General features: G+C 57.0%; 2 protein-coding genes across 7 annotated transcripts; both read right to left on the bottom strand.

Moving 5' to 3' along the window:
• Positions 1 to 1,162: 1,162 nt before the first annotated feature.
• On the bottom strand, positions 1,163 to 26,718 carry LOC311425431 (uncharacterized protein). The gene is made up of 27 exons (XM_084501301.1): positions 26,692 to 26,718; positions 26,080 to 26,248; positions 25,662 to 25,925; positions 24,722 to 24,997; positions 24,355 to 24,627; positions 24,109 to 24,271; positions 23,463 to 23,650; positions 22,309 to 22,572; positions 21,942 to 22,214; positions 21,757 to 21,858; positions 21,580 to 21,612; positions 18,129 to 18,392; positions 17,201 to 17,476; positions 16,834 to 17,106; positions 16,649 to 16,750; positions 16,472 to 16,504; positions 12,382 to 12,414; positions 11,958 to 11,971; positions 9,740 to 10,213; positions 9,125 to 9,293; positions 8,731 to 8,994; positions 7,790 to 8,065; positions 7,422 to 7,694; positions 7,237 to 7,338; positions 7,060 to 7,092; positions 6,918 to 6,950; positions 1,163 to 1,371 (listed from the first exon to the last, which is right to left on the bottom strand). The coding sequence occupies exons 1-27, from the start codon at positions 26,701 to 26,703 to the stop codon at positions 1,352 to 1,354; spliced, it is 4,656 nt and encodes a 1,551-aa protein (XP_084357427.1). The 5' UTR covers positions 26,704 to 26,718; the 3' UTR covers positions 1,163 to 1,351.
• LOC311425328 (uncharacterized protein) lies at positions 11,767 to 14,756 on the bottom strand. Of its 6 annotated transcripts, XR_014686285.1 has the most exons (8): positions 14,308 to 14,691; positions 13,843 to 14,182; positions 12,948 to 13,181; positions 12,744 to 12,827; positions 12,559 to 12,660; positions 12,382 to 12,414; positions 12,176 to 12,208; positions 11,767 to 11,971 (listed from the first exon to the last, which is right to left on the bottom strand). XR_014686285.1 is itself a non-coding variant. In XM_084501139.1 (7 exons), exons 1-5 carry the CDS (start codon positions 14,674 to 14,676, stop codon positions 12,566 to 12,568), a joined length of 1,065 nt encoding a protein of 354 aa, XP_084357265.1. In that variant the 5' UTR covers positions 14,677 to 14,756; the 3' UTR covers positions 11,767 to 11,971; positions 12,176 to 12,208; positions 12,559 to 12,565. The 6 variants fall into 6 exon arrangements, 4 of the variants coding, with proteins under 4 accessions (XP_084357265.1, XP_084357262.1, XP_084357264.1 ...); XR_014686286.1 differs by lacking the exon at positions 12,176 to 12,208 and having other exon boundaries at positions 12,354 to 12,414; XM_084501139.1 differs by lacking the exon at positions 12,382 to 12,414 and having other exon boundaries at positions 12,948 to 13,124; positions 14,308 to 14,756.
• Positions 26,719 to 27,699: the final 981 nt, after the last annotated feature.

Genomic DNA, 27,699 nt, shown 5'->3' on the forward strand with positions numbered 1-27,699 from the left:
CAACAGTCTATCCTGTCTTCCTGTAACTTCTCATTAAACATTTTCTTCAGTTTAGGGACTGGGGTGAGGGTGAGTGAGGCCAGTGCAGGGCTCAGTGCCAGCAGCTGGAGCGGGGTGGTGAGTCACAGCCCATGGGCCTGGTGCTGTCTGCTAGGGTCAAGAGTCTCTGTGTGTCTGTGCGCGTGTGTGTGTCTGTCCATGTGTCTGTCCGTGGGACCTGTGCTCAGCTTGGCTGCTGGCTGACCCTCAGAAAGTGGCAGCTGCTAACCTCAGCCTGAGCAGAAGTGCCAGGTCCCTGGGCACCCGGCTGGGCTCCAAATTCTAGGCAGGATGGCACTGGGTGTTTCTGCCTGTCCTGCTCTGTACTGGTTCCAGTGACCAGGCAGGAGGGTTCTGGGCTGCAGCAGCTGGAGGAGATAGCCTGGCTCCTGCCATCCCTTAACTCACCACAATCCAGCCCAGCCCAGCCTGTGGTGTTCAGCAAGCAACTGATGTGGGTTGGAGAGGTAGAATAGCGTGTAAAGAAAAGTAAAATTCAAGCATCTTTGGCAATTTTTATTGCTGAACTTCCATGTAAGATTTCATGACTTCAAACCATTAAAAGCACAATTTGATGGTAATTGTTGATTCGTTGTCACAGGACGATGAGGTTTCCAGGTCAGTGTCAAGGCAAGCTCCTATGCCGTGACATTACAAAAGCAGCCCCACTGGGGTGTGATTGCTGTAGAGCTGTGCCTGGAGCTGGGCCTGCTCAGCCTGGAGCAGAGGAGGCTCAAGGGAGTCCAGAGGAGCTGTGGAGTATCCAACATCGGAGATAGTGAGAAGTGCACTGGACTTGTCTAGGGCAACAGGCTTTCAGTGGTGATGAAGAGTGGTTTCGGGCAAGGTGACCTCAAGAGGTCCCACCCAACCCCAGCCCCTCTGCGATTCTTGTGACAAGTCCTGACAAACAATAAATTCACCCAGACAGAAGAGGCCCCTCCTGTACTGATGTGTAGACCCACTGTGCTGAGCTCTTTCTGCTTGCAGCTCCCAGCCTCCATCGATGCCTCCCAAACTTCCCCATGCAGCTTCTCTGGGCAACCCTGACCCACCAGACCAGGATAGGAGCACCTTGCCTGCCCACTCCCACCTGCCACTCCAGGTCAGACACCAGGCACGCTTTGTGGCAAATCAGCAAATCATTGGGCTGTGTCCTTTGTTTGAAGGTGTGCAAAGCCAATTGTGCTCTGGCTTTGCTCTTGAGGTAGATGATTGGAGATGCGAGAGGTTGAGGGAACGGGTCCATATCCAGCTGCAGCACAGAGTGCACAGGGGGCCTTCTGGTCCCTCAGGGGCTGAAGTAGAGTGGTTAGACACTGGGGTTGCTCCCTGCAGGGACAAAAAGAGACAGCGTCATATGGAGCCACATCTTCATCATAAACCTACTACTCAGAGAGTTTCCCGGGGGAAGCCTCGGATCAGTTGGGCACAGCAACACCCTGTGTTCTGGCACCACAAGGGGACATGACAAGCCGGGAACCCTAAACCTCCCTGGGGCTTCTGTCTTAACCCACAGCCTCATTTTGTACCTGTGGTCAAGCTGTTGGATCCCCCATCACTGCCTGCAAGAGAGGAGTGGTTGTGAGCCCCAGCCCAGGAGCTGGCACAGGAAGGGCAGCAGCACCACGAGCAGAACACAGCACCATTATGCTGGGAGCCCCAAGAGAAACCAGAGCCCCAAGACTGCCCCAGTGATGGGCAGACGCTGGGGACAATGCTGCCACTGTCACTTACCTGGTGCCACATTGTAGCCCTTCCCCTTCTTCCCTGCAGACAGAACAAAGCATCAGCACCAGCCACACGTCACAGCCAGGCTAGGAGCCACCAAAGGTGCCCCAGCTCCTCATACAGTCCCTCCAGCCCCTGCCTTCCTCCCACACCCCTCTGCCTCACCCGCCCAGGCACGTTACCCTGCTTGCTCTTCCAGACAGCAAATCCAGCCAGGGCAGTGATGACAGCCATGACAGCGACAGCCACCCCCGCCACGATGGGGATCAGGTTGGACTGTGGCTCTGGGGGAAATTAGGGCCATCAGCAGGGGAAGGAGAAGCCCCTGAATGCCCCAGTCCCATGCATCCCATGCTGCTTGGCTCACCCCATGAGAAGAGGATGGGCTGGGGCAGGCTGGCATGCTCCACGCGGCACTGGTACTTGTCCCAGTCTCCCGGCAGGACATCGATGGTGGCCCAGGCATGGTAGGTGCCATCACTATTGGGCACGGTGCTGCCCCTCTGGGTCTCCTGCTCCTGGACCATGCCATCCTTCAGCCAGCTGATGGAGATGGGTCGCGGGTAGAAGCCGTGAGCACAGCAGGACAAGGTCAGGATCTTGTTGGCCTCCATCCCGGACACTCGGACCTCAGGGCGCTCTGGGGAGGGGGTGGATAAAAGGGCCAGGCTGAGCTCCCTGCACTGGCCCTGCTCCTGCGTCCAGCCTGGTGCTGCATCCCCCCTCAGCCTCACCTCTCCTCTCCAGCATGTCCTTCCCATAGCTCACATATTTCCTCAGCCACTCAATGCAGGTGTTCTCTAGGTAGTACTTCATCTGCTCTGCAACAGTCCCTTCCTGCTCCCACTTCCTCTTGGTGATTTGTGCTGCAGTGTCCACTGCAGTGAACGTCAGCACATCTTTGTCCAAGGCAATGAAGTCTCTTCCTTCATAGCCATATTGATCAAACCCCCTAATACTACCATCCTCGAGGAGGTCACAGCCATACATTCGCTGCCATGTGTGAGACCCTGAAAGACAATGAGGGTCAGGTGTTGAGGGGCAGCCACAGTCCTGGCCCTTTAATGAGGTGCAGACCCTACTGGCAGTGCATGCGTGTGCCACACACTGCCCTGTCTCTGCAATACTGGGCTGGGGCCCAGCACCACAGTATGTTGGGGCAACAAGGGCCTTGTACGGGGTTGTCAATGCTGTGAGGTGACCAGGAGCTGAGTTGGGGTGGGGGGAATCCCTCAGGGTTTGGGGTGGAGGCCTAAAGCACCATGGGGAAAGCAAGGGGCTGGGACAATGGGGGCAGGAGTCCCTCTTGCTCTGGGGGTCCTGACTGCTGTGGGGATGTGGAAGGGTGGGATGGCATGACCTGGAGCTTCCGAGCTCCGGGACAGGTTTCTTAGCAGCTTGGGGGTGGAAAGAGGCTGGGTTGGGTCTGGAAGCACCCCTCTGGGTCTGGGACAAGCCACCAGGAGCATCGTGGTGCAGGGACAGGGCGGCTGGGAGCCCCATGACAGCAACACCACACAGGGACCGAACAGCACGGCCAGGGCTGGGACAGTAGCGTGGGGCCAGGGCCAGGCCTCAGTGGGGCTGCGGACCCCCCCACCCCTCCCACAGCACAGCCTGCAGAGCTTTAGCCCAATCCGCTCTCACCACTGCTCTGGTTGTAGCGCTCCTGCAGAGTGTCCAGGTTCACGCGGAAAAACTTCTCATTGCTCTGTGAGATCTCAGTCTCCCTGTCCCAGTACTGCTGATCCGTATTGGCCGCAATCCAATCTGCACCAGGCTCATCCCTCCGGGTCTCGCTGTCATAGCGGTCGATGAGGTGCCCATCCACGTACCCCGTGATCATGAACTGCGGCACCCCCGGGCTCGGGTCCGACACCCCGGTGACGAAATAGCGCAGGGAGTGGGGCTCTGCGGGAACAGGGGCAGCTGAGGGGCAGCTCCGAGGGGAGGCCGAGCCCGGAGGGGGCTGAGAGGGGAAGGGGAGGCCCGGGGGGTCCCGGTGCCAGGAGGGCCCGGCCCCACTCACACTCACCGCTCGCTGCTCCACCCAGGACCCCCAGCAGCCGCAGCAGCAGCAGCCCCGAGCCCGGGCACTGGACCAGGGCCCACGCGTGTCCCGGCCGCATGGCTCAGTTGAGCCACGTGCTGCCTCCAGCGTTTGAAACATCCTGCCTGTCAGGTCCTGCTACGCCCCGCGAAGCGATTGGCGGCTCCTCTGCAAATCTACCAATGACCATCCGTTGTTTTCGTGACGTCACCCTGCAGATGGCGGCCCCCCAAGTGACAAGAGCGAAAGTGAAAGCGCTGCGGACAGCGAGGGGGGAAGGGGCTGGGGACAGGGAATCCGCAGCCACACTCGGTCTCTTCGCCCCCCCAAGTCCCCTTGGCCTGCTCCAACACGGCTCCTGCTGCAGCCCAGGACCCTGCTTGCTGTGCAGCCCAGGCAGGCTGTAAGGGCGTGTGGAAGGAGAGTGGCTGGGGGATGTGCAGGGCAGGGGAGCAGAAGGAACAAAGATCTACAGAGGCAGAAAAAGAAGGAAAGGGGCCAGCCGTGTGTGAAATAGGACCAATCAGACCCTGTCTGGCTGAGCGCTGTGCCCAATCACCACTCTATCCTGTCTTCCTGTAACTTCTCATTAAACATTTTCTTCAGTTTAGGGACTGGGGTGAGGGTGAGTGAGGCCAGTGCAGGGCTCAGTGCCAGCAGCTGGTGTAGGGTGGTGAGTCACAGCCCATGATCCTGGTGCTGGCTGCTGGGATCAAGAGTCTCTGTGTGTCTGTCCATGGGACCTGTGCTCAGTTTGGCTGCTGGCTGACCCTCAGAAAGTGGCAGCTGCTAACCTCAGCCTGAGCAGAAGTGCCAGGTCCCTGGGCACCCCGCTGGGCTCCAAATTCTAGGCAGGATGGCACTTGGTGTTCCTGCCTGTCCTGCTCTGTACTGGTTCCAGTGACCAGGCAGGAGGGTTCTGGGCTGCAGCAGCTGGAGGAGATAGGCAGGCTCCTGCCATCCCTTAACTCACCCCAATCCAGCCCAGCCCAGCCCGTGGTGTCCAGCAACCAACTGATGTGGGTTGGAGCAGGTAGAATAGCGTGTAAAGTAAAGAACAGTAAAATTCAAGCATCTTTGGCAATTTTTATTGCTGACCTTCCATGTAAGATTCCAGGACTTCAAATCATTAAAAGCACCTTTGATGGTAATTGCTGATTAATTGTCACAGGCCAATGAGGTTTTTTCAGGTCAGTGTCAAGACAAGCTCCTATGCTGTGACATTACAAAAGCAGCCCCACTGGGGTGTGATTGTAATATCAGCTGTAGTTACAACTCCTTGTTATTCCCACCCGCACTGAATTGCTGGTGCACTGTAATGCACCATGGGGCCAGTATTGATGTGATGGGGTATTGATGCCAGTAACGATTTAAGTTTGTATTGTTAACTTTGTCTTGTGGTAAAAGCTGTAAAATCTGTGTTTCAAGGCAAGGGCAAGATGATCCAGGCCTTGAGGAACTTGTGCAATTCTGAAATAGACAATATCTCCACCTAGTGTGACGATAGGCTCATTGCACACTGGGTAAGGAATCCCAACTTTCTATTCGACAGCTACATGAGCTTGCTTTGACAGGCTGTGGCTGATAATTTAGAGCATCAAGGAATAAGTACGATGACTTGGGTTGATACCAAAATGTTTCATGGATTGGTTTTACTAAGCAATAGAATTCAGTATCGAGTGGTTTTGTTTGTTTGTTTTTTGACAATGCCAGCAATCTATTGCATTGTCCACTTGAGATGTGGTATTCATAAACTGGTCAATACAGTTGTCAATCAAGTTGTTGATAATGACACGGGACTGGGAGGATCTGTGGATTCCATCAAGGGTGGAGAAGCCTTGCAGCCCAAATTTGTGAGAAACAATCTGCAGCCAATAACACAGGCCCAGATCTCTTTGAATCAGCATTTTTATGATTGCAATGGTGGGCGTCCTGCAAGTATATCATAACCTTATATTCCCTATTAGCTGACACTTGATTCCTCCTCCACTTTCTCATTGGCTGAGTGCTACAGGTTCACAAACTACTCGACACTTATTACTATACCAGGTAGGTACAGTTTTATTTGACCAACCATTACCATGGCAACCATACCCTCCACTGTTAAGCCTGAACAATCACTTTTGAATATGCAAGGTTAGTGGAAGTTTCTACTGCAAAGACACTACTTTAATTCTCACAGCGACCAGCGATTAGGACCTGAGGAGATGGCTTGAAGGTGCAACCGGGATGGTTCAGGCTTAATATCAGGAAAAGGTTCTTCACTGACAGGGTGGTCAGGCACCGGAACAAGCTCCACAGGGGATATATCACAGCATCGTGCCTACCGGAGTTCAAGCAGTTGGCTAACACTCTCAGACACAGGGTCTGATTTTTTGGGTGGTCCTTTGAAAACCCAGGAGTTGGACCCAGTGATCCTTGTGGCTCCCATCCAACCCCAGCCCCTCTGTGATTCTCTTTCTCATGACAAGTCCTGGCAAATAATGAATTCACCCAGACTGAACAGGCCCCTCATGTACTAACACGTAAGCTCATTGGGCTGAGCTCTTTCTGCATGCAGCTCCCAGCCTCCATTGATGCCTCCCCAACTTTTCCATGCAGCTTCTTTGGGCAACCCTGACCCACAAGACTAGGATAGGAGCACCTTGCCCACCCTCTCCCACCCGCCACTCCAGGTGAGACACCAGGCACGCTTTGTGGCAAATCAGCAAATCATTGGGCTGTGTCCTTTGTTTGAAGGTGTGCATAGCCAATTGTGCTCTGGCTTTGCTCTTGAGTTCGATGACTGGAGATGCGAGAGGTTGAGGGAATGGGTCCATATCCAGCTGCAGCACATAGTGCACAGGGGGCCTTCTGGTCCCTCATGGGCTGAAGTAGAGTGGTTAGACATTGAGCATGCTCCCTGCAGGCACAAGAAGAGACAGCGTCATATGGGGCCACATCTTCATCATAAACCTTCTACTCCGAGAGTTTCCCCAGGGAAGCCACGGATCAGTTGGGCACAGCAACACCCTGATTGCAGGTACCACAGGGGGACATGACAAGCTGGGACCCCACAACCTCCCTGGGGCTCCTGCCTGAACCCCCAGCCTCATACCTGCGTTCGAACTGTTGGATCCCCCATCGCTGCCTGCAAAAGAGAAGCAGCCATGAGAAACCAAGAGAAAGAGAAACCAAGAGCCCCAAGACTGCCCCAGTGATGGGCAGACGCTGGGGACATTGCTGCCTCCGTCACTCACCTGGCGCCACGTTGTAGCCCTTCTCCTTCTTCCCTGCAGACAGAAAGAGGCATCAGCACCAGCCACATGTCACGGCCAGGCTGGGGGCCTCCTAAAGGTGCCCCAGCTCCTCATACAGCCCCTACAGCCACTGCCTTCCTCCCGCACCCCTCTGCCTCACCCGCCCAGGCACGTTACCCTGCTTGCTCTTCCAGACAGCAAATCCAGCCAGGGCAGCGATGACAGCCATGACAGCGACAGCCACCCCCGCCACGATGGGGATCAGGTTGGACTGTGACTCTGGGGAAAATTAGGGCCATCAGCAGGGGAAGGGGGAGCCCCTGAACATCCCAGTCCCACGCATCCCATGCTGCTGGGCTCACCCCATGAGAAGAGGCCGGGCTGGGGCAGGCTGGCATGCTCCACACGGCACTGGTACTTGTCCCTCTCTCCCGGCAGGACATCGATGGTGGCCCAGGCCTGGTAGGTGCCGTCACTGTTGGGCACGGTGCTCCCCCTCTGGGTCTCCTGCTCCTGGACCATGCCATCCTTCAGCCAGCTGATGGAGATGGGTCGCGGGTAGAAGCCGTGAGCACGGCAGGACAAGGTCAGGATCTTATTGGCCTCCATCCCTGACACTCGGACCTCAGGGCGCTCTGGGGAAGGGGGTGGCAGTAAGGGCCAGGCTGAGCTCCCTGCACTGGCCCTGCTCCTGCTTACAGCCTGGTGCTGCATACCCCCTCAGCCTCACCTCTCCTCTGCAGCACATCCTTCCCATAGCTCACGTATTTCCTCAGCCACTCAATGCAGGTGTTCTCCAGGTAGTACTTTGTCCGCTCAGCAACAGTCCCTTCCTCCTCCCACTTCCTCTTGGTGATTTGTGCCCCAGCGTCCGCTGCAGTGAACGTCAGCGCATCTTTGTCCAAGGCAATGAAGTCTCTTCCTTCGTAGCCATACTGCTCAAACCCGCTAATACTACCATCCTCGAGGAGGTCACAGCCATACATGCGCTGCCATGTGTGAGACCCTGAAACACAACGAGAGACGGGGGGTGAGGGGCACCCACAGACCTGGCCCTTTAACGAGGAGCAGACCCCACTGGCAGCGCATGCAGGTGCCACACACTGCCCTGTCCCAGAGTGCTGCATCCCTGAAAGACTGGGCTGGGGCACAGCACCACAGTACTATGGGGCAACAAGGGCATTGTACAGGGTTGTCAATGCTGTGAGGTGACCAGGAGCTGAGATGGGGTGGGGGGAATCCCTCAGGGTTTGGGGTGAGGGCCTGAAGCACCATGGGAAAAGCAAGGGGCTGGGACAATGGGTGCAGGAGCTCCTTTGGCTCTGGGGGTCCTGACTGCAGTGGGGATGTGGAAGGGCTGGGAGCGGGTGGCCTGAAGCCCCCCAGGTCTGGGACAGGGGGTTCTGAGCAGCATGGGGGTGGCAAGGGGCTGGGTTGGGTCTGGAAGCACCCCTCTGGGTGTGGGACAAGGCACCAGGAGCATCATGGGGCTGCGACAGGGTGTCTGGGAGCCCCATGACAGCAACACCACACAGGGACCGAACAGCACGGCCAGGGCTGGGGCAGTAGCGTGCGGGAAGGGCCAGGCCTCAGTGGGGCTGGGGACCCCCCCACCCCTCCCACAGCACCCGCTCCCACAGCCTGCAGAGCTGTGGCCCAGCCTGCTCTCACCCCTGCTCTGGTTGTAGCGCTCCCGCAGTATGTCCAGGCCCACGCGGAAAACCTGCTCAGCATTCTGAAAGTTCCGGGTGTTCCTCTCCCAGTACTGCTGGTCATCGATGGCTGACGTCCAGTACACCATGGAATCCGTCCTCCTGGTCTCACTGTCATAGCGCACGAAGACCTCCCCATCCACGGACCCCACGGCCACGAACTGCGGCACCCCCGGGCTCGGGTCCGACACCCCGGTGTAGAAATAGCGCAGGGAGTGGGGCTCTGCGGGAACAGGGGCAGCTGAGAGGGGCAGCCCCGAGGGGAGGCCGAGCCCGGAGGGCTCCGAGAGGGGAAGGGGACGGGAGGGGAGGCCCGGGGGGTCCCGGTGCCGGGAGGGCCCGGCCCCACTCACCGCTCGCTGCTCCGCCCAGGACCCCCAGCAGCAGCCCCAGGACGAGGCCCAGGGCCCCCGCCCGTCCCGGTCCCATGGCTCCGCTGTGTCCCGAGCTGCCTCCGGAGCTCGAAGGTATCCCGCGTGTCCAGCTCCGCCCCTCGACGCGATTGGTGGCTCCCCCGCGAGTCTACCAATGAGTAACCGGTTTTCTCGTGACGTCACCGGGCGCCGGGTAGATCGCGCTCCCGCAGGTTGCCAGAAGCGAAAGCGAAAGCGCTGAGAGCGGCGCGGGGGGGGGGGAGGGGAGCTGGGGACAGGGAAATCCCGGCCACACCAGGTCTCTTCGCCCACCCCCCAAACCCCCACGTTTCTCGGCCCTGTCGTGGGCTGCAGTGGTGCTCGGGGACAGCAGGGGCACCCACTCAGTAAAGGGGCACCCAGGACATGTCCCCATCAGGGCTCTCCCCAGGAGCAGGGCAGCTAGTATAGGGCAGGACCCCACTGCGGGCCGTCTCCATCACCCCCTCCTGCCCTCCACCCACAGACCAGACGGGACAGGGCCACTCAGAGCCAGTTGTCCGTGGCCATGCCCATGAGGCTTTTGAATATGCCCAAGGATGCAGACCCACCAACCTGTGCCAGCATGTGGTTGCCCACACCGTGACAAAGCTTTCCGGTGCTCAGATGGAGCCCCCTGTGCTCCAGCACCCTTGTCGCCTTCATGACCCTCGCTGAACTCTCTCCAGGTCTCTCTTGTGCTGGGGAGCCCAGCACTGGGCCCAGTGCCCCAGGGGTGGCCTCACCAGCACTGAGCAGAATCGAAGGATCACCTCCCATGGCCTGCTCCAACACGGCTCCTGCTGCAGTAGTCCAAGATACTGCTTGCTGTGCAGCCCAGGCAGGCTGTAAGGGCGTGTGGAAGGCGAGTGTCTGCTCCCTAGGGGAATCTGGCCAAGGACCTCCTTCATTGGGATGAGGGATAATAAGAAAAAGAGTAAGCCATAAAGAAGACCTGAAGGGGACATAAGCCTGACTGGGCAGCAGTGGTGAGAACCAAAGCTGGTCACTCACACTGACTGGTGGGGGCATGGGAGAGTGAGAGTGTTTCTTCCAACAAGGTTATTTGGAGACCTTATGCATTGGAAACCAATGGAAAAGGGGAAAAGCAAGCAGAAACCAACCTCTAGCTGGACACAGACCTGACAGAACCAACATGGGCACGGTGACAAGAAAGGAACGTCCCCATCATACTCCGTGTTGGCAAGCAAGCGAGTAGAGGCACAGCTTCCAGGAAGATCAGCCTGGACTTTGCAACTGATAAGATGTGAACCAGGAGCACCTTGGACTGGGAGTGGTGTGGGACTGGTGGGGGATGTGCAGGGCAGGGGAGCAGAAGGAACAAAGATCTACAGAGGCAGAAAAGGAAGGAAAGGGGCCAGCTGTGTGTGAAATAGGACCCATCAGTGCTTGTCTGGCTGAGCGCTGTGCCCAATCACCACTCTATCCTGTCTTCTTGTAACTTCTCATTAAACATTTTCTTCAGTTTAGGGACTGGGGTGAGGGTGAGTGAGGCCAGTGCAGGGCTCAGTGCCAGCAGCTGGTGTAGGGTGGTGAGTCACAGCCCATGGGCCTGGTGCTGTCTGCTGGGATCAAGAGTCTCTGTGTGTCTGTGCGCGTGTGTGTGTCTGTCCATGTGTCTGTCCGTGGGACCTGTGCTCAGTTTGGCTGCTGGCTGACCCTCAGAAAGTGGCAGCTGCTAACCTCAGCCTGAGCAGAAGTGCCAGGTCCCTGGACACCCGGCTGGGCTCCAAATTCTAGGCAGGATGGCACTGGGTGTTCCTGCCTGTCCTGCTGTGTACTGGTTCCAGTGACCAGGCAGGAGGGTTCTGGGCTGCAGCAGCTGGAGGAGATAGCCTGGCTCCTGCCATCCCTTAACTCACCACAATCCAGCCCAGCCCAGCCCGTGGTGTCCAGCAAGCAACTGATGTGGGTTGGAGCAGGTAGAATAGCGTGTAAAGTAAAGAACAGTAAAATTCGAGCATCTTTGGCAATTTTTATTGCTGACCTTCCATGTAAGATTTCATGACTTCAAACCATTAAAAGCACCTTTGATGGTAATTGTTGATTCGTTCTCACAGGACGATGAGGTTTCCAGGTCAGCGTCAAGGCAAGCTCCTATGCTGTGACATTACAAAAGCAGCCCCACTGGGGTGTGATTGCTGTGGAGCTGTGCCTGGAGCTGGGCCTGCTCAGCATGGAGCAGAGGAGGCTCAAGGGAGTCCAGAGGAGCTGTGGAGTATCCAACATTGGAGATAGTGAGAAGTGCACTGGACTTGTCTAGGGCAACAGGCTTTCAGTGGTGATGAAGAGTGGTTTCGGGCAAGGGGACCTCAAGAGGTCCCACCCAACCCCAGCCCCTCTGCGATTCTTGTGACAAGTCCTGACAAACAATAAATTCACCCAGACAGAAGAGGGCCCTCCTGTACTGATGTGTAGACCCACTGTGCTGAGCTCTTTCTGCATGCAGCTCCCAGCCTCCATCGATGCCTCCCCAACTTCCCCATGCAGCTTCTCTGGGCAACCCTGACCCACCAGACCAGGATAGGAGCACCTTGCACACCCACTCCCACCCGCCACTCCAGGTCAGACACCAGGCACACTTTGTGGCAAATCAGCAAATCATTGGCAGTTTATTTTCTTTGAAGGCGTGCAGATTCAATTATGCTGTGGCAATGCCCTTCAGTAGCAGATAAGAGATGTGAGAGGTTGGGGGGAACAGGGACATCTAGCTAGAGCACAATGTACGCATGGGGCTTTTTGGTCCTCACGGGCTGAAGCAGAGCGGTTAGACACTGAGGTTGCTCCCTGCAGGGACAAAAAGAGGCAGCGTCATATGGGGCCAATGTCCGTGTCCCAAACCTACTGCTCCAGGAGTCTTCCCAGGAATCCAAGCAGTGGTTGGGCAAAGCAGCACCCTGCATACGGGTGGGAACCACAAAGGGACATGACAAGCCGGGACCCCAAAACCTCCCTGGGGCTCCTGACTTAACCCACAGCCTCATTCTGTACCTGTGGTTGAGCAGCTGGATCCCCCTTCGCTGCCTACAACAGAGAAGCAGCCGTGAGCCCCAGCCTAGTAGCTGGCACAGGAAGGGCAGCAGCACCAGAAGTGGAACACAGCACTGCTGTGCTGGGAGCCCCAAGAGAAACCAAGAGCCCTAGAACTGCCCCAGTGATGGGCAGATGCTGGGGACATCGCTGCCTCCGTCACTCACCTGGTGCCACGTTGTAGCCCTTCCCCTTCTTCGCTGCAGACAGAACAAAGCATCAGCACCAGCCACATGTCACAGCCAGGATGGGGGCCTCCCAAAGGTGTCCCAGCTCCTCATACAGCCCCTCCAGACCCTGCCTTCCTCCCGCACCCCTCTGCCTCACCCGCCCAGGCACATTACCCTGCTTTCACTTCCGGACAGCAAATCCAGCCAGGGTAGCGATGACAGCCATGACAATGACAGCCACCCCCACCACGATGGGGATCAGGTTGGACTGTGGCTCTGGGGAAAATTAGGGCCATCAGCAGGGGAAGGGGGAGCCCCTAAACAACCCAGTCCCACGCATCCCATTCTGCTGGGCTCACCCGGTGAGGAGAGGTCATAAGTGCAGTTGGAGAAGGTCAGGAAGTTGTTGGCCTCCATCCTGGACACTTGGACCTCAGGGTGGTCTGGGGAGGGGGTGGCAGCAAGGGCCAGGCTGAGCTCCCTGCACTGGCCCTGCTCCGGCTTACAGCCCGGTGCTGCATACCCCCTCCCCTGCGTGTCGTTCCCATAGGTATTTAAATTACCCAGTATCTTAGTGCAGATGCTGGCCATGCGGCACTTCATCTGCTCAGCATCAGACCCATGCGCCTTGCAGTAGCTCTTGGTGATTTGATCTTCAGCATCTGCCTCAGTGTACGTCTGCTTGTCCTTGTCTGAAGTGAGGCTGTCCTTCCCATCAGAGCTGTACAGCTCAAGCACCTCTTCAAGAACGGCAGCACCAATGTCACAGCCACACACGTACTGCACTGTGTGAGACCCTGAAACACAACGAGGGACGGGGGGGAGGGGCAGCCACAGTCCTGGCCCTTTAATGAGGTGCAGACCCCACTGGCAGTGCATGCATGTGCCACACACTGCCCTGTCCCAGACTGATGCATCCCTGAAAGACTGGGCTGGGGCCCAGCATCACAGGACTTTGGGGCAGCAAGGGCCTTGTACGGGGTTGTCAGTGCTGTGAGGTGACCAGGAGTTGAGATGGGGTGGGGGGAATTCCTCAGGGTTTGGGGTGGGGGCCTGAAGCACCATGGGAAAATCAAGGGGCTGGGACAGTGGGGGCAGGAGCCCCTCTAGGGGTGGGGCTGACTGCTGTGGGGATGGTGAAGGGGTGGGGTTGGGTGGCCTGGAGCTCCCCAGCTCCGGGACAGGGGGTTCTGAGTAGCATGAAGGTGGCAAGGGGCTGGGTTGGGTCTGGAAGCACCCCTGTGGGTGTGGGACAAGGCACCAGAAGCATCCTGGGGCTGGGACGGGGCACCTGGGAGCCCTGTGACAGCAACACCACACAGGGACCAAACAGCATGGCCAGGGCTGGGGCAGTAGCATGGGGGAAGGGCCAGGCCTCAGTGGGGCTGGGGACCCCCCCACCCCTCCCACAGCACCCGCTCCCACAGCCCCCAGAGCTGTGGCCCAGCCTGCTCTCACCACTGCTCTGGTTGTATTGCTCCCGCAGCGTCTCCAGGCCAATGCTGATATTCTTTTTCCTCCATGAGATCTCAGTCTGCCTGTCCGAGTGCTGCTGATCCGTATTGGTCGGAACGGAGTTCGCCCGGCACTTCTTCCTCTGGGTCTTGCTGTCGTAGTACTTGAAGAGCTTGCAGTTCACGTACCCGCTAATGTTGATCTGCCCTAGCTTCTGCCTCGGCTCCGACTCCAACATGTGGAAACAGAGCAGGGACCAGGGCTCTGCGTCATCTGAGGCGGCACAGGGGCAGACCAAAGAAGAGCCCGAGCACCGGAAGACGCTCGGGTTGGGAACGGTGCTCTGGGAGAGCACATCCCAGTTGGTGAGGCCGGCCCAGCGCTGCTCCCACTTTCGCTCCCCCACATACTGACACTTACAGTCCCACTCTGGTTTCTGCTTGCACTCACACTCCCACTCCCACTCACCGCTCGCTGCTCCACCCAGGGCCCCCGTCCTTCTCGGTGCCATGGCTCTGTTGGGCTCCGAGCTTCCGGCGGAGCTCGAAGGCATCCCACGGCTCCGCCCCTGCCCCACGACGCGATTGGCGGCTCCCCCGCGCGTCTACCAATGAGTAACCGTGATTCTCGTGATGTCACCAGGCGCCGGTAGATCGCAGGTTGCCAGAAGCGAAAGTGAAAGCAATGCGGGCGGTGCGGGGACCGGGCTTCCGGCTTAACTAACGGGTTAACCAGATTCCCCGGTGTACTGCTGAGCTCTTTACTGTGTAAGGGAGCGCCATACACCGGATTTCCTTGAGACTCTTCCTTTCTCACTTCTATTCTTGCTTCACCCATCTCCGGCTGTGCCCCTCGTGGACCTAGGGGACCATGGATCAGGGCTCCACACTCACTTCATACAGTATCTTGCCTGACCCCCAAGGCAATGCTTCCTATTTCTTACCTTGGTCTGTGCAGTTACTGGATCAGTTCTCGAAGCCAGAGTGCCTGCCTTGCTTTCTGCCCTAACTCTTCATCCATCCTGTCTTCTTAACCAGCCTCCGTTCTTCGTCAGCTCTCTGCAGAACCACTGTCACCAAGGCACAGGCTGAAAGCAGCGGGGCATGCCTTCCAGCTGCACTGGTAAGGGGGCTACCCAGAAGGCAACTGGATCCCGGATGAGCCCCAGATTTGTGAGAAACAATCTGCAGCCAATAACACAGGCTCAGGCGAGGATCTCATTGAAGCAGTATTTTTGCGATTGCCATGGTGGGCGTCCTGCAAGTATATCATAACCTTATATTCCCTATTAGCTGACACTTGATTCCTCCCCCACTTTCTCATTGGCTGAGTGCTACAGGTTCACGAACTACTCGACACTTATTACTATACCAGGTAGGTACAATTTTATTTGACCAACCATTACCATGACAACCATACCCCCCACTGTTAAGCCTGCACAAGCACTTTTGAATAAGCAAGGTTAGTGGAAGTTTCTACTGCAAAGACACAACTTTAATTCTCACAGCGACCAGCGATTAGGACCTGAGGAGATAGCTTGAAGCTGCAACTGGGAAGGTTCAGGCTTAATATCAGGAAAAGGTTCTTCACTGACAGGGTGGTCAGGCACTGGAACAAGCTCCACAGGGGATATATCACAGCATCGTGCCTACCGGAGTTCAAGCAGTTGGCTAACACTCTCATATACGGGGTCTGATTTTTTGGGTGGTCCTTTGAGGACCCAGGATTTGGACCCAGTGATCCTTGTGGCTCCCATCCAAGCCCAGCCCCTCTGTGATTCTCTTTCTCGTGACAAGTCCTAGCAAACAATGAATTCACGCAGACAGAAGAGGCCCCTCACGTACTGACGCATATGCTCAGTGTGCTGAGCTCTTTCTGCATGCAGCTCCCAGCCTCCATCGATGCCTTCCCAGCTTCCCCATGCAGCTTCTCTAGGCAACCATGACACACTAGGCCGGGATAGGAGCACCTTGCACACCCGCTCCCACCCACCACTCCAGATCAGACACCAGGCACGCTTTGTGGCACATCAGCAAATCATTGGGCTGTTTCCGTTGTTTGAAGGTGTGCAGATTCAATTATGCTGTGGCACTGCTCTTCAGTAGCAGATAGGAGATGTGAGAGGCTGGGGGGAACAGAGACATCTAGCTGCAGCACAGAGTGCATGTGGGGCTGTCTGGTCCTCACAGGCTGAAGCAGAGTGGTTAGACACTGGGGTTGCTCCCTGCAGGGACAAAAAGAGGCAGCATCATATGGGGCCATTCCCCAGTCCCAAACCTACTGCTCCAGGAGTCTTCCCAGGAACCCAAGCAGCGGTTGGGCACAGCAGCACCCTGCATACGGGTGGGAACCACAAAGGGACATGACAAGCTGGGACCCCAAAACCTCCCTGGGGCTCCTGACTTAACCCACAGCCTCATTCTATACCTTTGCTTGAGCAGCTGGATCCCCCGTCACTGCCTGCAAGAGAGGAGTGGTTGTGAGCCCCAGCCCAGGAGCTGGCACAGGAAGGGCAGCAGCACCAGAAGTGGAACACGGCACTGCTGTGCTGGGAGCCCCAAGAAAAAACAGAGCCCCAGGACTGCCCCAGTGATGGGCAGATGCTGGGGACAATGCTGCCACTGTCGCTTACCTGGTGCCACATTGTAGCCCTTCTCCTTCTTCCCTGCAGACAGAACAAAGCATCAGCACCAGCCACATGTCACAGCCAGGCTGGGGGCCTCCCAAAGATGTCCCAGCTCCTCATACAGCCCCTCCAGACCCTGCCTTCCTCCTGCACCCCTCTGCCTCACCCGCCCAGGCACGTTACCCTTCTTGCTCTTCCAGACAGCAAATCCAGCCAGGGCAGCGATGACAGCCACGACAGCAACAGCCACCCCCACCACGATGGGGATCAGGTTGGACTGTGGCTCTGGGGGAAATTAGGGCCATCAGCAGGGGAAGGGGGAGCCCCTGAACATCCCAGTCCCACGCAATCCCTGCTGCTGGGCTCACCCCATGAGAAGAGGCCAGGCTGGGGCAGGCTGGCATGCTCCACATGGCACTGGTACTTGTGCCTGTCCCCCGGTAGGACATCGATGGTAGCCCAGGCATGGTAGGTGCCGTCACTGTTGGGCACGGTGCTCCCCCTCTGGGTCTCCTGCTCCTGGACCATGCCATCCTTCAGCCAGCTGATGGAGATGGGTCGTGGGTAGAAGCCGTGAGCACGGCAGGACAAGGTCAGGATCTTGTTGGCTTCCATCCCTGACACTCGGACCTCAGGGCGCTCTGGGGAGGGGGTGGCAGCAAGGGCCAGGCTGAGCTCCCTGCACTGGCCCTGCTCCTGCTTCCAGCCTGGTGCTGCATCCCCCCACAACCTCACCTCTCCTCTCCAGCACATCCTTCCCATAGCTCACATATTTCCTCAGCCACTCAATGCAGGTGTTCTCCAGGTAGTACTTCGTCTTCTCAGCAAAAGTCCCTTCCTGCTCCCACTTCCTCTTGGTGATTTGTGCTGCAGTGTCTGCTGCAGTGAACGTCAGTGTGTCTTTGTCGAAGGCAATGAAGTCTCTTCCTTCATAGCCATACTGATCAAACCCCCTAATAATACCATCCTCGAGGAGGTCACAGCCATACATGTTCTGCACAGTGTGAGATCCTGAAACACAACGAGGGACAGGGGGTGAGGGGCTGCCACAGTCCTGGAACTTGAATGAGGTGCAGACCTCACTGGCAGCGCATGCAGGTACCACACACTGCCCTGTCCCAGAGTTCTGCATCCCTGAAAGACTGGGCTGGGGCCCAGTACCGCAGTATGTTGGGGCAGCAAGGGCATTGTACGGGGTTGTCAATGCTGTGAGGTGACCAGGAGGTGAGATGAAGTGGGGGGAATCCTTCAGGTTTTGGGGTGGAGGCCTGAAGCACCATGGGAAAAGCAAGGGGATGGGACAATGGGGGCAGGATACCCTCTGGCTCTTGGGGTCCTGACTGCTGTGGGGATGTGGAAGGGTGGGATGGCATGACCTGGAGCTTCCGAGCTCCGGGACAGGTTTCTTAGCAGCTTGGGGGTGGCAAGAGGCTGGGTTGGGTCTGGAAGCACCCCTCTGGGTCTGGGACAAGCCACCAGGAGCATCGTGGTGCAGGGACAGGGCGGCTGGGAGCCCCATGACAGCAACACCACACAGGGACCGAACAGCACGGCCAGGGCTGGGACAGTAGCGTGGGGCCAGGGCCAGGCCTCAGTGGGGCTGCGGACCCCCCCACCCCTCCCACAGCACAGCCTGCAGAGCTTTAGCCCAATCCGCTCTCACCACTGCTCTGGTTGTAGCGCTCCTGCAGAGTGTCCAGGTTCACGCGGAAAAACTTCTCATTGCTCTGTGAGATCTCAGTCTCCCTGTCCCAGTACTGCTGATCCGTATTGGCCGCAATCCAATCTGCACCAGGCTCATCCCTCCGGGTCTCGCTGTCATAGCGGTCGATGAGGTGCCCATCCACGTACCCCGTGATCATGAACTGCGGCACCCCCGTGCTCGGGTCCGACACCCCGGTGACGAAATAGCGCAGGGAGTGGGGCTCTGCGGGAACAGGGGCAGCTGAGGGGCAGCTCCGAGGGGAGGCCGAGCCCGGAGGGGGCTGAGAGGGGAAGGGGAAGCCCGGGGGGTCCCGGTGCCAGGAGGGCCCGGCCCCACTCACACTCACCGCTCGCTGCTCCACCCAGGACCCCCAGCAGCCGCAGCAGCAGCAGCCCCGAGCCCGGGCACTGGCCCAGGGCCCCCGCGTGTCCCGGCCGCATGGCTCAGTTGAGCCACGTGCTGCCTCCAGCGTTTGAAACATCCTGCCTGTCAGGTCCTGCTACGCCCCGCGAAGCGATTGGCGGCTCCTCTGCAAATCTACCAATGACCATCCGTTGTTTTCGTGACGTCACCCTGCAGATGACGGCCCCCCAAGTGACAACAGCGAAAGTGAAAGCGCTGCGGACAGCGAGGGGGGGAAGGGGCTGACAGGGAATCCGCAGCCACGCTCGGTCTCTTCGCCCCCCCAAGTCCCCTTGGCCTGCTCCAACACGGCTCCTGCTGCAGCCCAGGACCCTGCTTGCTGTGCAGCCCAGGCAGGCTGTAAGGGCGTGTGGAAGGAGAGTGGCTGGGGGATGTGCAGGGCAGGGGAGCAGAAGGAACAAAGATCTACAGAGGCAGAAAAGGAAGGAAAGGGGCCAGCCGTGTGTGAAATAGGACCCATCAGTGCTTGTCTGGCAGAGCGCTGTGCCCAATCACCAGTCTATCCTGTCTTCCTGTAACTTCTCATTAAACATTTTCTTCAGTTTAGGGACTGGGGTGAGGGTGAGTGAGGCCAGTGCAGGGCTCAGTGCCAGCAGCTGGTGTAGGGTGGTGAGTCACAGCCCATGATCCTGGTGCTGGCTGCTGGGATCAAGAGTCTCTGTGTGTCTGTCCGTGGGACCTGTGCTCAGTTTGGCTGCTGGCTGACCCTCAGAAAGTGGCAGCTGCTAACCTCAGCCTGAGCAGAAGTGCCAGGTCCCTGGGCACCCCGCTGGGCTCCAAATTCTAGGCAGGATGGCACTGGGTGTTCCTGCCTGTCCTGCTCTGTACTGGTTCCAGTGACCAGGCAGGAGGGTTCTGGGCTGCAGCAGCTGGAGGAGGTAGTCAGGCTCCTGCCATCCCTTAACTCACCACAATCCAGCCCAGCCCAGCCCGTGGTGTCCAGCAACCAACTGATGTGGGTTGGAGCAGGTAGAATAGCGTGTAAAGTAAAGAACAGTAAAATTCGAGCATCTTTGGCAATTTTTATTGCTGACCTTCCATGCAAGATTCCAGGACTTCAAACCATTAAAAGCACCTTTGATGGTAATTGTTGATTCGTTGTCACAGGACGATGAGGATTTCAGGTCAGCGTCAAGACAAGATCCTGTGCTGTGACATTACAAAAGCAGCCCCACTGGGGTGTGCTTGTAATATCAGCTGTAGTTACAACTGCTTCTTATTCCCACCCGCACTGAATTGCTGGTGCACTGTAATGCACCATGGGGCCAGTATTGATGTGATGGGGTATTGATGCCAGTAACAATTTAAGTTTGTATTGTTAACTTTGTGTTGTGGTAAAAGCTGTAAAATCTGTGTTTCAAGGCAAGGGCAAGATGATCCAGGCCTTGAGGAACTTGTGCAATACTGAAATAGACAATATCTCCACCTAGTGTGAGGATAGGCTCATTGCACACGGGGTAAGGAATCCCAACTTTCTATTGGACAGCTACATGAGCTTGCTTTGACAGGCTGTGGCTGATAATTTAGAGCATCAGGGAATAAGTAGGATGACTCGGGTTGATACCAAAATGTTTCATGGATTGGTTTTACTAAGCAATAGAATTCAGTATCGAGTGGTTTTGTTTGTTTGTTTTTTGACAATGCCAGCAATCTATTGCATTGTCCACTTGAGATGTGGTATTCATAAACTGGTCAATACAGTTGTCAATCAAGTTGTTGATAAATGACACAGGACTGGGAGGATCTGTGGATTCCATCAAGGGTGGAGAGGCCTTGCAGCCCAAATTTGTGAGAAACAATCTGCAGCCAATAACACAGGCTCAGGCGAGGATCTCATTGAAGCAGCATTTTTGTGATTGCCATGGTGGGCATCCTGCAAGTATATCATAACCTTATATTCCCTATTAGCTGACACTTGATTCCTCCCCCACTTTCTCATTGGCTGAGTACTACAGGTTCACAAACTACTCAACACTTATTACTATACCATGTAGGTACAGTTTTATTTGACCAAACATTACCATGGCAACCATACTCCCCACTGTTAAGCCTGCACAATCACTTTTGAATATGCAAGGTTAGTGGAAGTTTCTACTGCAAAGACACTACTTTAATTCTCACAGCGACCAGCGATAGGACCTGAGGAGATGGCTTGAAGCTGCAACCGGGATGGTTCAGGCTTGATATCACAAAAAGGTTCTTCACTGACAGGGTGGTCAGGCACTGGAACAAGTTAGCTCCCAGCAGCTCCCAGCCTCCATCGATGCCTCCCCAACTTCCCCATGCAGCTTCTCTGGGCAACCCTGACCCACCAGGCCAGGATAGGAGCACCTTGCCCACCCTCTCCCACCTGCCACTCCAGGTGAGACACCAGGCATGCTTTGTGGCAAATCAGCAAATCATTCGGCTGTTTCTCTTGCTTGAAGGTGTGCATAGCCAGTTATGCTCTGGCTTTGCTCTTGTGGTACCAGATTAGTGATGCGAGAGATTGAGGGAACGGGTCCATATCCAGCTGCAGCACAGAGTGCCCATGGGCTGTCTGGTCCCTCAGGGGCTGAAGCAGAGTGGTTAGACACTGGGGTTGCTCCCTGCAGGGACAAAAATAGACAGTGCCATATGGGGCCACATCTTCATCTCAAACCTGCTACTCTGAGAGTTTCCCCAGTGAAGGCATGGACCAGATGGGCACAGCAACCCCCGGATTGCAGGTACCACAGGGGGACATGACAAGCTGGGACACCAAAGCCTCCCTGGGGCTCCTGACTTAACCCCCAGCCGCATACCTGCATTCAAGCTGTTGGGTCCCCTCTGCTGCCTTTAAAAGAGAAGCGGCCGTGAGCCCCAGCACAGGAGCTGACAAAGGAAGGGCAGCAGCACCACTAGTGGAATATGGCACTGCTGTGCTGGGAACCCCAAGAGAAACAGAGTCCCAAGACTGCCCCAGGGATGGGCAGAGGTTGGGGACATTGCTGCCTCCGTCACTCACCTGGTGCCACGTTGTAGCCATTCCCCTTCTTCCCTGTAGACAGAACAAAGCATCAGCACCAGCCACATGTCACAGCAAGGCTGGGGGCCTCCCAAAGGTGCCCCAGCTCTTCATACAGCCCCTACAGACCCTGTATTCCTCCCGCACCCCTCTGCCTCACCCGCCCAGGCACGTTACCCTGCTTGCACTTACAGACAGCAAATCCAGCCAGGGCAGCTATGACAGCCACGACAGCAACAGCCACCCCCACCACGATGGGGATCAGGTTGGACTGTGACTCTGGGGGAAATTAGGGTCATCAGCAGGGGAAGGGGGAGCCCCTGAACATCCCAGTCCCACGCATCCCATGCTGCTGGGCTCACCCCATGAGAAGAGGCCGGGCTGGGGCAGGCTGGCATGCTCCACGCAGCACTGGTACTTGTCCCTGTCCCCTGGCAGGACATCGATGATGGCCCAGGCATGGTAGGTGCCATCACTGTTGGGCACGGTGCTGCCCCTCTTGGTCTCCTGCTCCTGGACCACGCCATCCTTCAGCCAGCTGATGGAGATGGGTCGCGGGTAGAAGCCGTGAGCACGGCAGGACAAGGTCAGGATCTTGTTGGCCTCCATCCCTGACACTCGGACCTCAGGGTGCTCTGGGGAGGGGGTAGCAGCAAGGGCCAGCCTGAGCTCCCTGCACTGGCCCTGCTCCTGCTTCCAGCCTGGTGCTGCATCCCCCCTCAGCCTCACCTCTCCTCTGCAGCACATCCTTCCCATAGCTCACGTATTTCCTCAGCCACTCAATGCAGGTGTTCTCCAGGTAGTACTTCCAGCGCTCAGCAACAGTCCCATCCTCCTCCCACTTCCTCTTGGTGATTTGTGCCCCAGCATCCACTGTAGTGTATGTCTCCGTGTTTTTGTCCAAGGCAATGAAGTCTCTTCCTTCATAGCCATACTGATCAAACCCTCTAATACTACCATCCTCGAGGAGGTCACAGCCAAACATGTGCTGCACTGTGTGAGACCCTTGTTAGAAATGGCTCAATCTTCAAAATAGGATTAAATAAAAAAATAGGATTTATTAAAAGAATAGAGGTAAGCAAACAGTGCTGGGTGCACCGGGAGTCTCCGCTCCACCAGGACGCACACCAGTTACATCAAGTAGCTGATTTTTATGCTCCTAGACTAATACATATTCATTACTACTTCTAAAAAAAAAACAGGTTATTATAATTAGCTTCCGGGTTCCAGTCCCTCCTACTGGAGCATGCGCATCAGTCTCCTCTGGGGGTTTCTAGGGGTCTTTCATGCTGAAGGCTCGTAGTCTTCCTCTCCAAGTTTTTTTCTTGTCCTTCCCCTTTGTACTCCTTGGCACCGTGTCAAGTTTATACAGCATCCCCTGCAGGTCTTGTCTCCCAGCCGTCCTTCAGCTTCTTTTTTTTCTTCTTCTTAATCTCTTGGCCACCTGGCCAGATACTAGAGGCCTGCATAGTATCCCAAAACAGTTACTAGTTGTTATCAGTTGTTCTGAAACCCCCAGACATCAAAGACTTCATACAAACACAAATAGCTTTCTTATTGACACTTCACCAGTAATTAAAACATTCTTTACCAGCCATTCACAGGGACAGACACGCCTATAGCAGTGTTAAATTAATCTCGAAGAAGACAAAAAAAAAAGGCTGTAACTGTTAGAAATAGAAGTCCGGAATAACAAAGGTAAACAGGTTCATAAATTAGAGGAGTATTTTCTGAAGACTTGATAAATTGACTAGAATGAGAGGGAGACTGGGACACACTGCATCTGTGGTTCAAGAATTAAATTGCCAGTGCAGGACCCAGAGGCAGACAGGACTCTTTTTTATGGTCACGAACTGTTAAAACATTCCTAACATCAGGAAATCATGGGGCTGTTTCCTCTGTTTGAAGGTGTGCATAGCCAGTTATGCTCTGGCTTTGCTCTTGAGGTAGCTGATTGGAGATGCGAGAGGTTGAGGGAACAGGTCCATATCCAGCTGCAGCACAGATCACACAGGGGGCCTTCTGGTTCCTCATGGGCTGAAGCAGAGCGGTTAGACACTGGGGTTGCTCGCTGCGGGGACAAAAAGAGACAGTGTCATATGGAGCCACATCTTCATCATAAACCTTCTACTCCGAGAGTTTCCCAAGGGAAGCCACGGAGCAGTTGGGCACAGCAACACCCTGATTGCAGGTACCACAGGGGGACATGACAAGCTGGGACCCCAAAACCTCCCTGGGGCTCCTGCCTTAAGCCCCAGTCTAATTCTGTACCTGTGCTCGAGCTGTCGGATCCCCCTTCGCTGCCTGCAAAAGAGAAGCAGCCGTGAAAAACAAATAGAAAGAGAAACCAAGAGCCCCAAGACTGCCCAAGTGATGGGCAGACGCTGGGGACATTGCTGCCTCTGTCACTCACCTGGTGCCACGTTGTAGCCCTTCCCCTTCTTCCCTGCAGACAGAACAAAGCATCAGCACCAGCCACATGTCACGGCCAGGATGGGGGCCTCCCAAAGGTGCCCCAGCTCCTCATACAGCCCTTCCAGTCCCTGCCTTCCTCCCGCACCCCTCTGCCTCACCCGCCCAGGCACGTTACCCTGCTTGCTCTTCCAGACAGCAAATCCAGCCAGGGCAGCGATGACAGCCACGACAGCAACAGCCACCCCCACCACGATGGGGATCAGGTTGGACTGTGGCTCTGGAGGAAATTAGGGCCATCAGCAGGGGAAGGGAGAACCCCTGAACATCCCAGTCCCACGCAATCCCTGCTGCTGGGCTCACCCCATGAGAAGAGGCTGGGCTGGGGCAGGCTGGCATGCTCCACGCGGCACTGGTACTTGTCCCTGTCCCCCGGCAGGACATCGATGCTGGCCCAGGCATGGTAGGTGCCGTCACTGTTGGGCACGGTGCTCCCCCTCTTTGTCTCCTGCTCCTGGACCATGCCATCCTTCAGCCAGCTGATGGAGATGGGTCGCGGGTAGAAGCCGTGAGCACGGCAGGACAAGGTCAGGATCTTGTCGGCCTCCATCCCGGACACTCGGACCTCGGGGCGCTCTGGGGAGGGGGTGGCAGCAAGGGCCAGGCTGAGCTCCCTGCACTGGCCCTGCTCCTGCTTACAGCCTGGTGCTGCATCCCCCCTCAGCCTCACCTCTCCTCTCCAGCACGTCCTTCCCATAGCTCACATGTTTCCTCAGCCACTCAATGCAGGTGTTCTCCAGGTAGTGCTTCATCTGCTCCGCAACAGTCCCATCCTCCTCCCACTTCCTCTTGGTGATTTGTGCCCTAGCGTCTGCTGCAGTGTACGTCTCTGTGTCTTTGTCAAAGGCAATGAATTCTCTTCCTTCATAGCCATACTGGTCAAACCCCCTAATACTACCATCCTCAAGGAGGTCACAGCCATACACGTGCTGCAACGTGTGAGACCCTGAAACACAATGAGGGACAGGGGGTGAGGGGCAGCCACAGTCCTGGCCTTTTAACGAGGTGCAGACCCCACTGACAGCGCATTCAGGTGCCACACACTGCCCTGTCCCAGAGTGCTGCATCCCTGCAAGACTGGGCTGGGGCCCAGCACCACAGTACTTTGGGGTAGCAAGGGCCTTGTATGGAGTTGTCAATGCTGTGAGGTGACCAGGAGCTGAGATGGGGTGGGGGGAATCCCTTAGGTTTTGGGGTAGGGGCCTGAGGCATCATGGAAAAACAAGGGGCTGGGACAATGGTATCAAGAGCCCCTCTAGGTCTGGGGGTTGTGACTGCTGTGAGGATGTGGAAGGGCTGGGATAGGATGGCCTGGAGCCCCCCAGCTCTTGGACATGGGGTACTGAGCAGCGTGGGGGTGGCAAGAGGCTGGGTTTGATCTGGAAGCACCCCTCTGGGTGTGGGAGAAGGCACCAGGAGCATCGTGGGGCTGGCACAGGGGAGCTGGGAGCCCCGTGACAGCAACACCACACAAGGACCAAACAGCACGGCCAGGGCTGGGGCAGTAGCGTGGGGGAAGGGCCAGGCCTCAGTGGGGCTGGGGACCCCCCCACCCCTCCCACAGCACCTGCTCCTGCAGCCAGCAGAGCTGTGGCCCAGCCTGCTCTCACCCCTGCTCTGGTTGTAGCGCTCCCGCAGTGTGTTCAGGTTCACGCGGAAAATCTGCTCAGCACCCCGTAAGGTCTCAGTCTGCTTGTCCCAGTACTGCTGATCCATATTGGTCGCAAACCAGTCCACCCGGGGCTCCGTCCTCTGGGTCTCGCTATCATAGTGGTCGATGAGGTGCCCGTCCACGTACCCCACGGACACGAACTGCGGCACCCCTGGGCTCGGGTCCGACACCGCGGTGTAGAAATAGCGCAGGGAGTGGGGCTCTGCGGGAACAGGGGCACCTGAGGGGCAGCCCCGAGGGGAGGCCAAGCCCGGAGGGCTCTGAGAGGGAAGGGAAGGGAAGGGAAGGGAAGGGAAGGGAAGGGAAGGGAAGGGAAGGGCCTCGGAGCACCCGGCTCCACTCACACTCACACTCACCGCTCGCTGCTCCGCCCAGGACCCCCAGCAGCAGCCCCAGGACGAGGCCCAGGGCCCCCGCCCGTCCCAGTCCCATGGCTCCGCTGTGTCCCGAGCTGCCTGCGGAGCTCGAAGTCATCTCGCGTCTCCAGCTCCGCCCCGCGACACGATTGGCGGCTCCCCCGCGCGTCTACCAATGAGTAACCGTTGTTCTCGTGACTTCACCGGGCGCCGGGTAGATCGTGGTCCCGCAGGTTGCCAGAAGCGAAAGTGAAAGCGCTGAGAGTGGCGCGGGGGGGGAGGGGAGCTGGGGACAGGGAAATCCCGGACACCCCAGGTCTCTTCGCCCACCCCCCAAACCTCCGCGTTTCTCGGCCTTGCCGTGGGCTGCAGTGGTGCTCGGGGACAGCAGGGGCACCCACTCAGTAAAGGGGCACCCAGGACATGTCCCCATCAGGGCTGTCCCCAGGAGTGGGGCAGCTGGCATCGGGCAGGACCCCACTGGGGGCCGTCTCCATCACCCCCTCCTGCCCTCCACCCACAGACCAGACGGGACAGGGCCACTCAGAGCCAGTTGTCCGTGGCCATGCCCATGAGGCTTTTGAATATGCCCAAGGATGCAGACCCACCAACCTGTGCCAGCATGTGGTTGCCCACACCATGAGAATTTCCTGGTGCTCAGATGGAGCCCCCCGTGCTCCAGCACCCTCGTCGCCTTCATGACCCTCGCTGAACTCTCTCCAGGTCTCTCTTGTGGTGGGGAGCCCAGCACTGGGCCCAGTGCCCCAGGGGTGGCCTCACCAGCACTGAGCAGAATCGAAGGATCACCTCCCATGGCCTGCTCCAACACGGCTCCTGCTGCAGTAGTCCAAGATACTGCTTGCTGTGCAGCCCAGGCAGGCTGTAAGGGCGTGTGGAAGGCGAGTGTGTGCTCCCTAGGGGAATCTGGCCAAGGACCTCCTTCACTGGGATGAGGGATAATAAGAAAAAGAGTAAGCCATAAAGAAGACCTGAAGGGGACATAAGCCTGACTGGGCAGCAGTGGTGAGAACCAAAGCTGGTCACTCACACTGACTGGTGGGGGCATGGGAGAGTGAGAGTGTTTCTTCCAGCAAGGTTGCTTGGAGACCTCATGCATTGGAAACCAATGGAAAAGGGGAAAAGCAAGCAGAAACCAACCTCTAGCTGGACACAGACCTGACAGAACCAACATGGGCATGGTGACAAGAAAGGAACGTCCCCATCATACTCTGTGTTGGCAAGCAAGCGAGCAGAGGCGCTGCTTCCAGGAAGATCAGCCTGGACTTTGCAACTGATAAGATGTGAACCAGGAGCACCTTGGACTGGGAGTGGTGTGGGACTGGGGGGGGATGTGCAGGGCAGGGGAGCAGAAGGAACAAAGATCTACAGAGGCAGAAAAGGAAGGAAAGGGGCCAGCTGTGTGTGAAATAGGACCCATCAGTGCTTGTCTGGCTGAGCGCTGTGCCCAATCACCAGTCTATCCTGTCTTCCTGTAACTTCTCATTAAACATTTTCTTCAGTTTAGGGACTGGGGTGAGGGTGAGTGAGGCCAGTGCAGGGCTCAGTGCCAGCAGCTGGAGCGGGGTGGTGAGTCACAGCCCATGATCCTGGTGCTGGCTG

The sequence above is a fragment of the Aythya ferina genome (assembly GCF_964211825.1).
Source record: "Aythya ferina genome assembly, chromosome: 30".
NCBI classification, from domain to species: Eukaryota; Metazoa; Chordata; class Aves; order Anseriformes; family Anatidae; genus Aythya; species Aythya ferina.

Excerpts from the sequence above, each read along its gene's own strand:
- LOC311425328 (XM_084501137.1), bottom strand. The coding sequence starts at position 14,676 with ATGGGTGAAGCAAGAATAGAAGTGAGAAAGGAAGAGTCTCAAGGAAAT. Across the intron at positions 14,183-14,307 it reads CCTGGGTGGAGCAGCGAGCG|AGCACCGTTCCCAACCCGAG; the intron begins GTGAGTGGGAGT and ends GTGCTCTCCCAG. Across the intron at positions 12,828-12,947 it reads CATCTGCACTAAGATACTGG|ACCACCCTGAGGTCCAAGTG; the intron begins GTAATTTAAATA and ends CCCCCTCCCCAG.
- LOC311425431 (XM_084501301.1), bottom strand. Across the intron at positions 21,613-21,756 it reads TGTCTGTAAGTGCAAGCAGG|GGAAGAAGGGGAATGGCTAC; the intron begins GTAACGTGCCTG and ends TTCTGTCTACAG. Across the intron at positions 16,751-16,833 it reads GCCTGGCCTCTTCTCATGGG|AGCCACAGTCCAACCTGATC; the intron begins GTGAGCCCAGCA and ends AATTTCCCCCAG.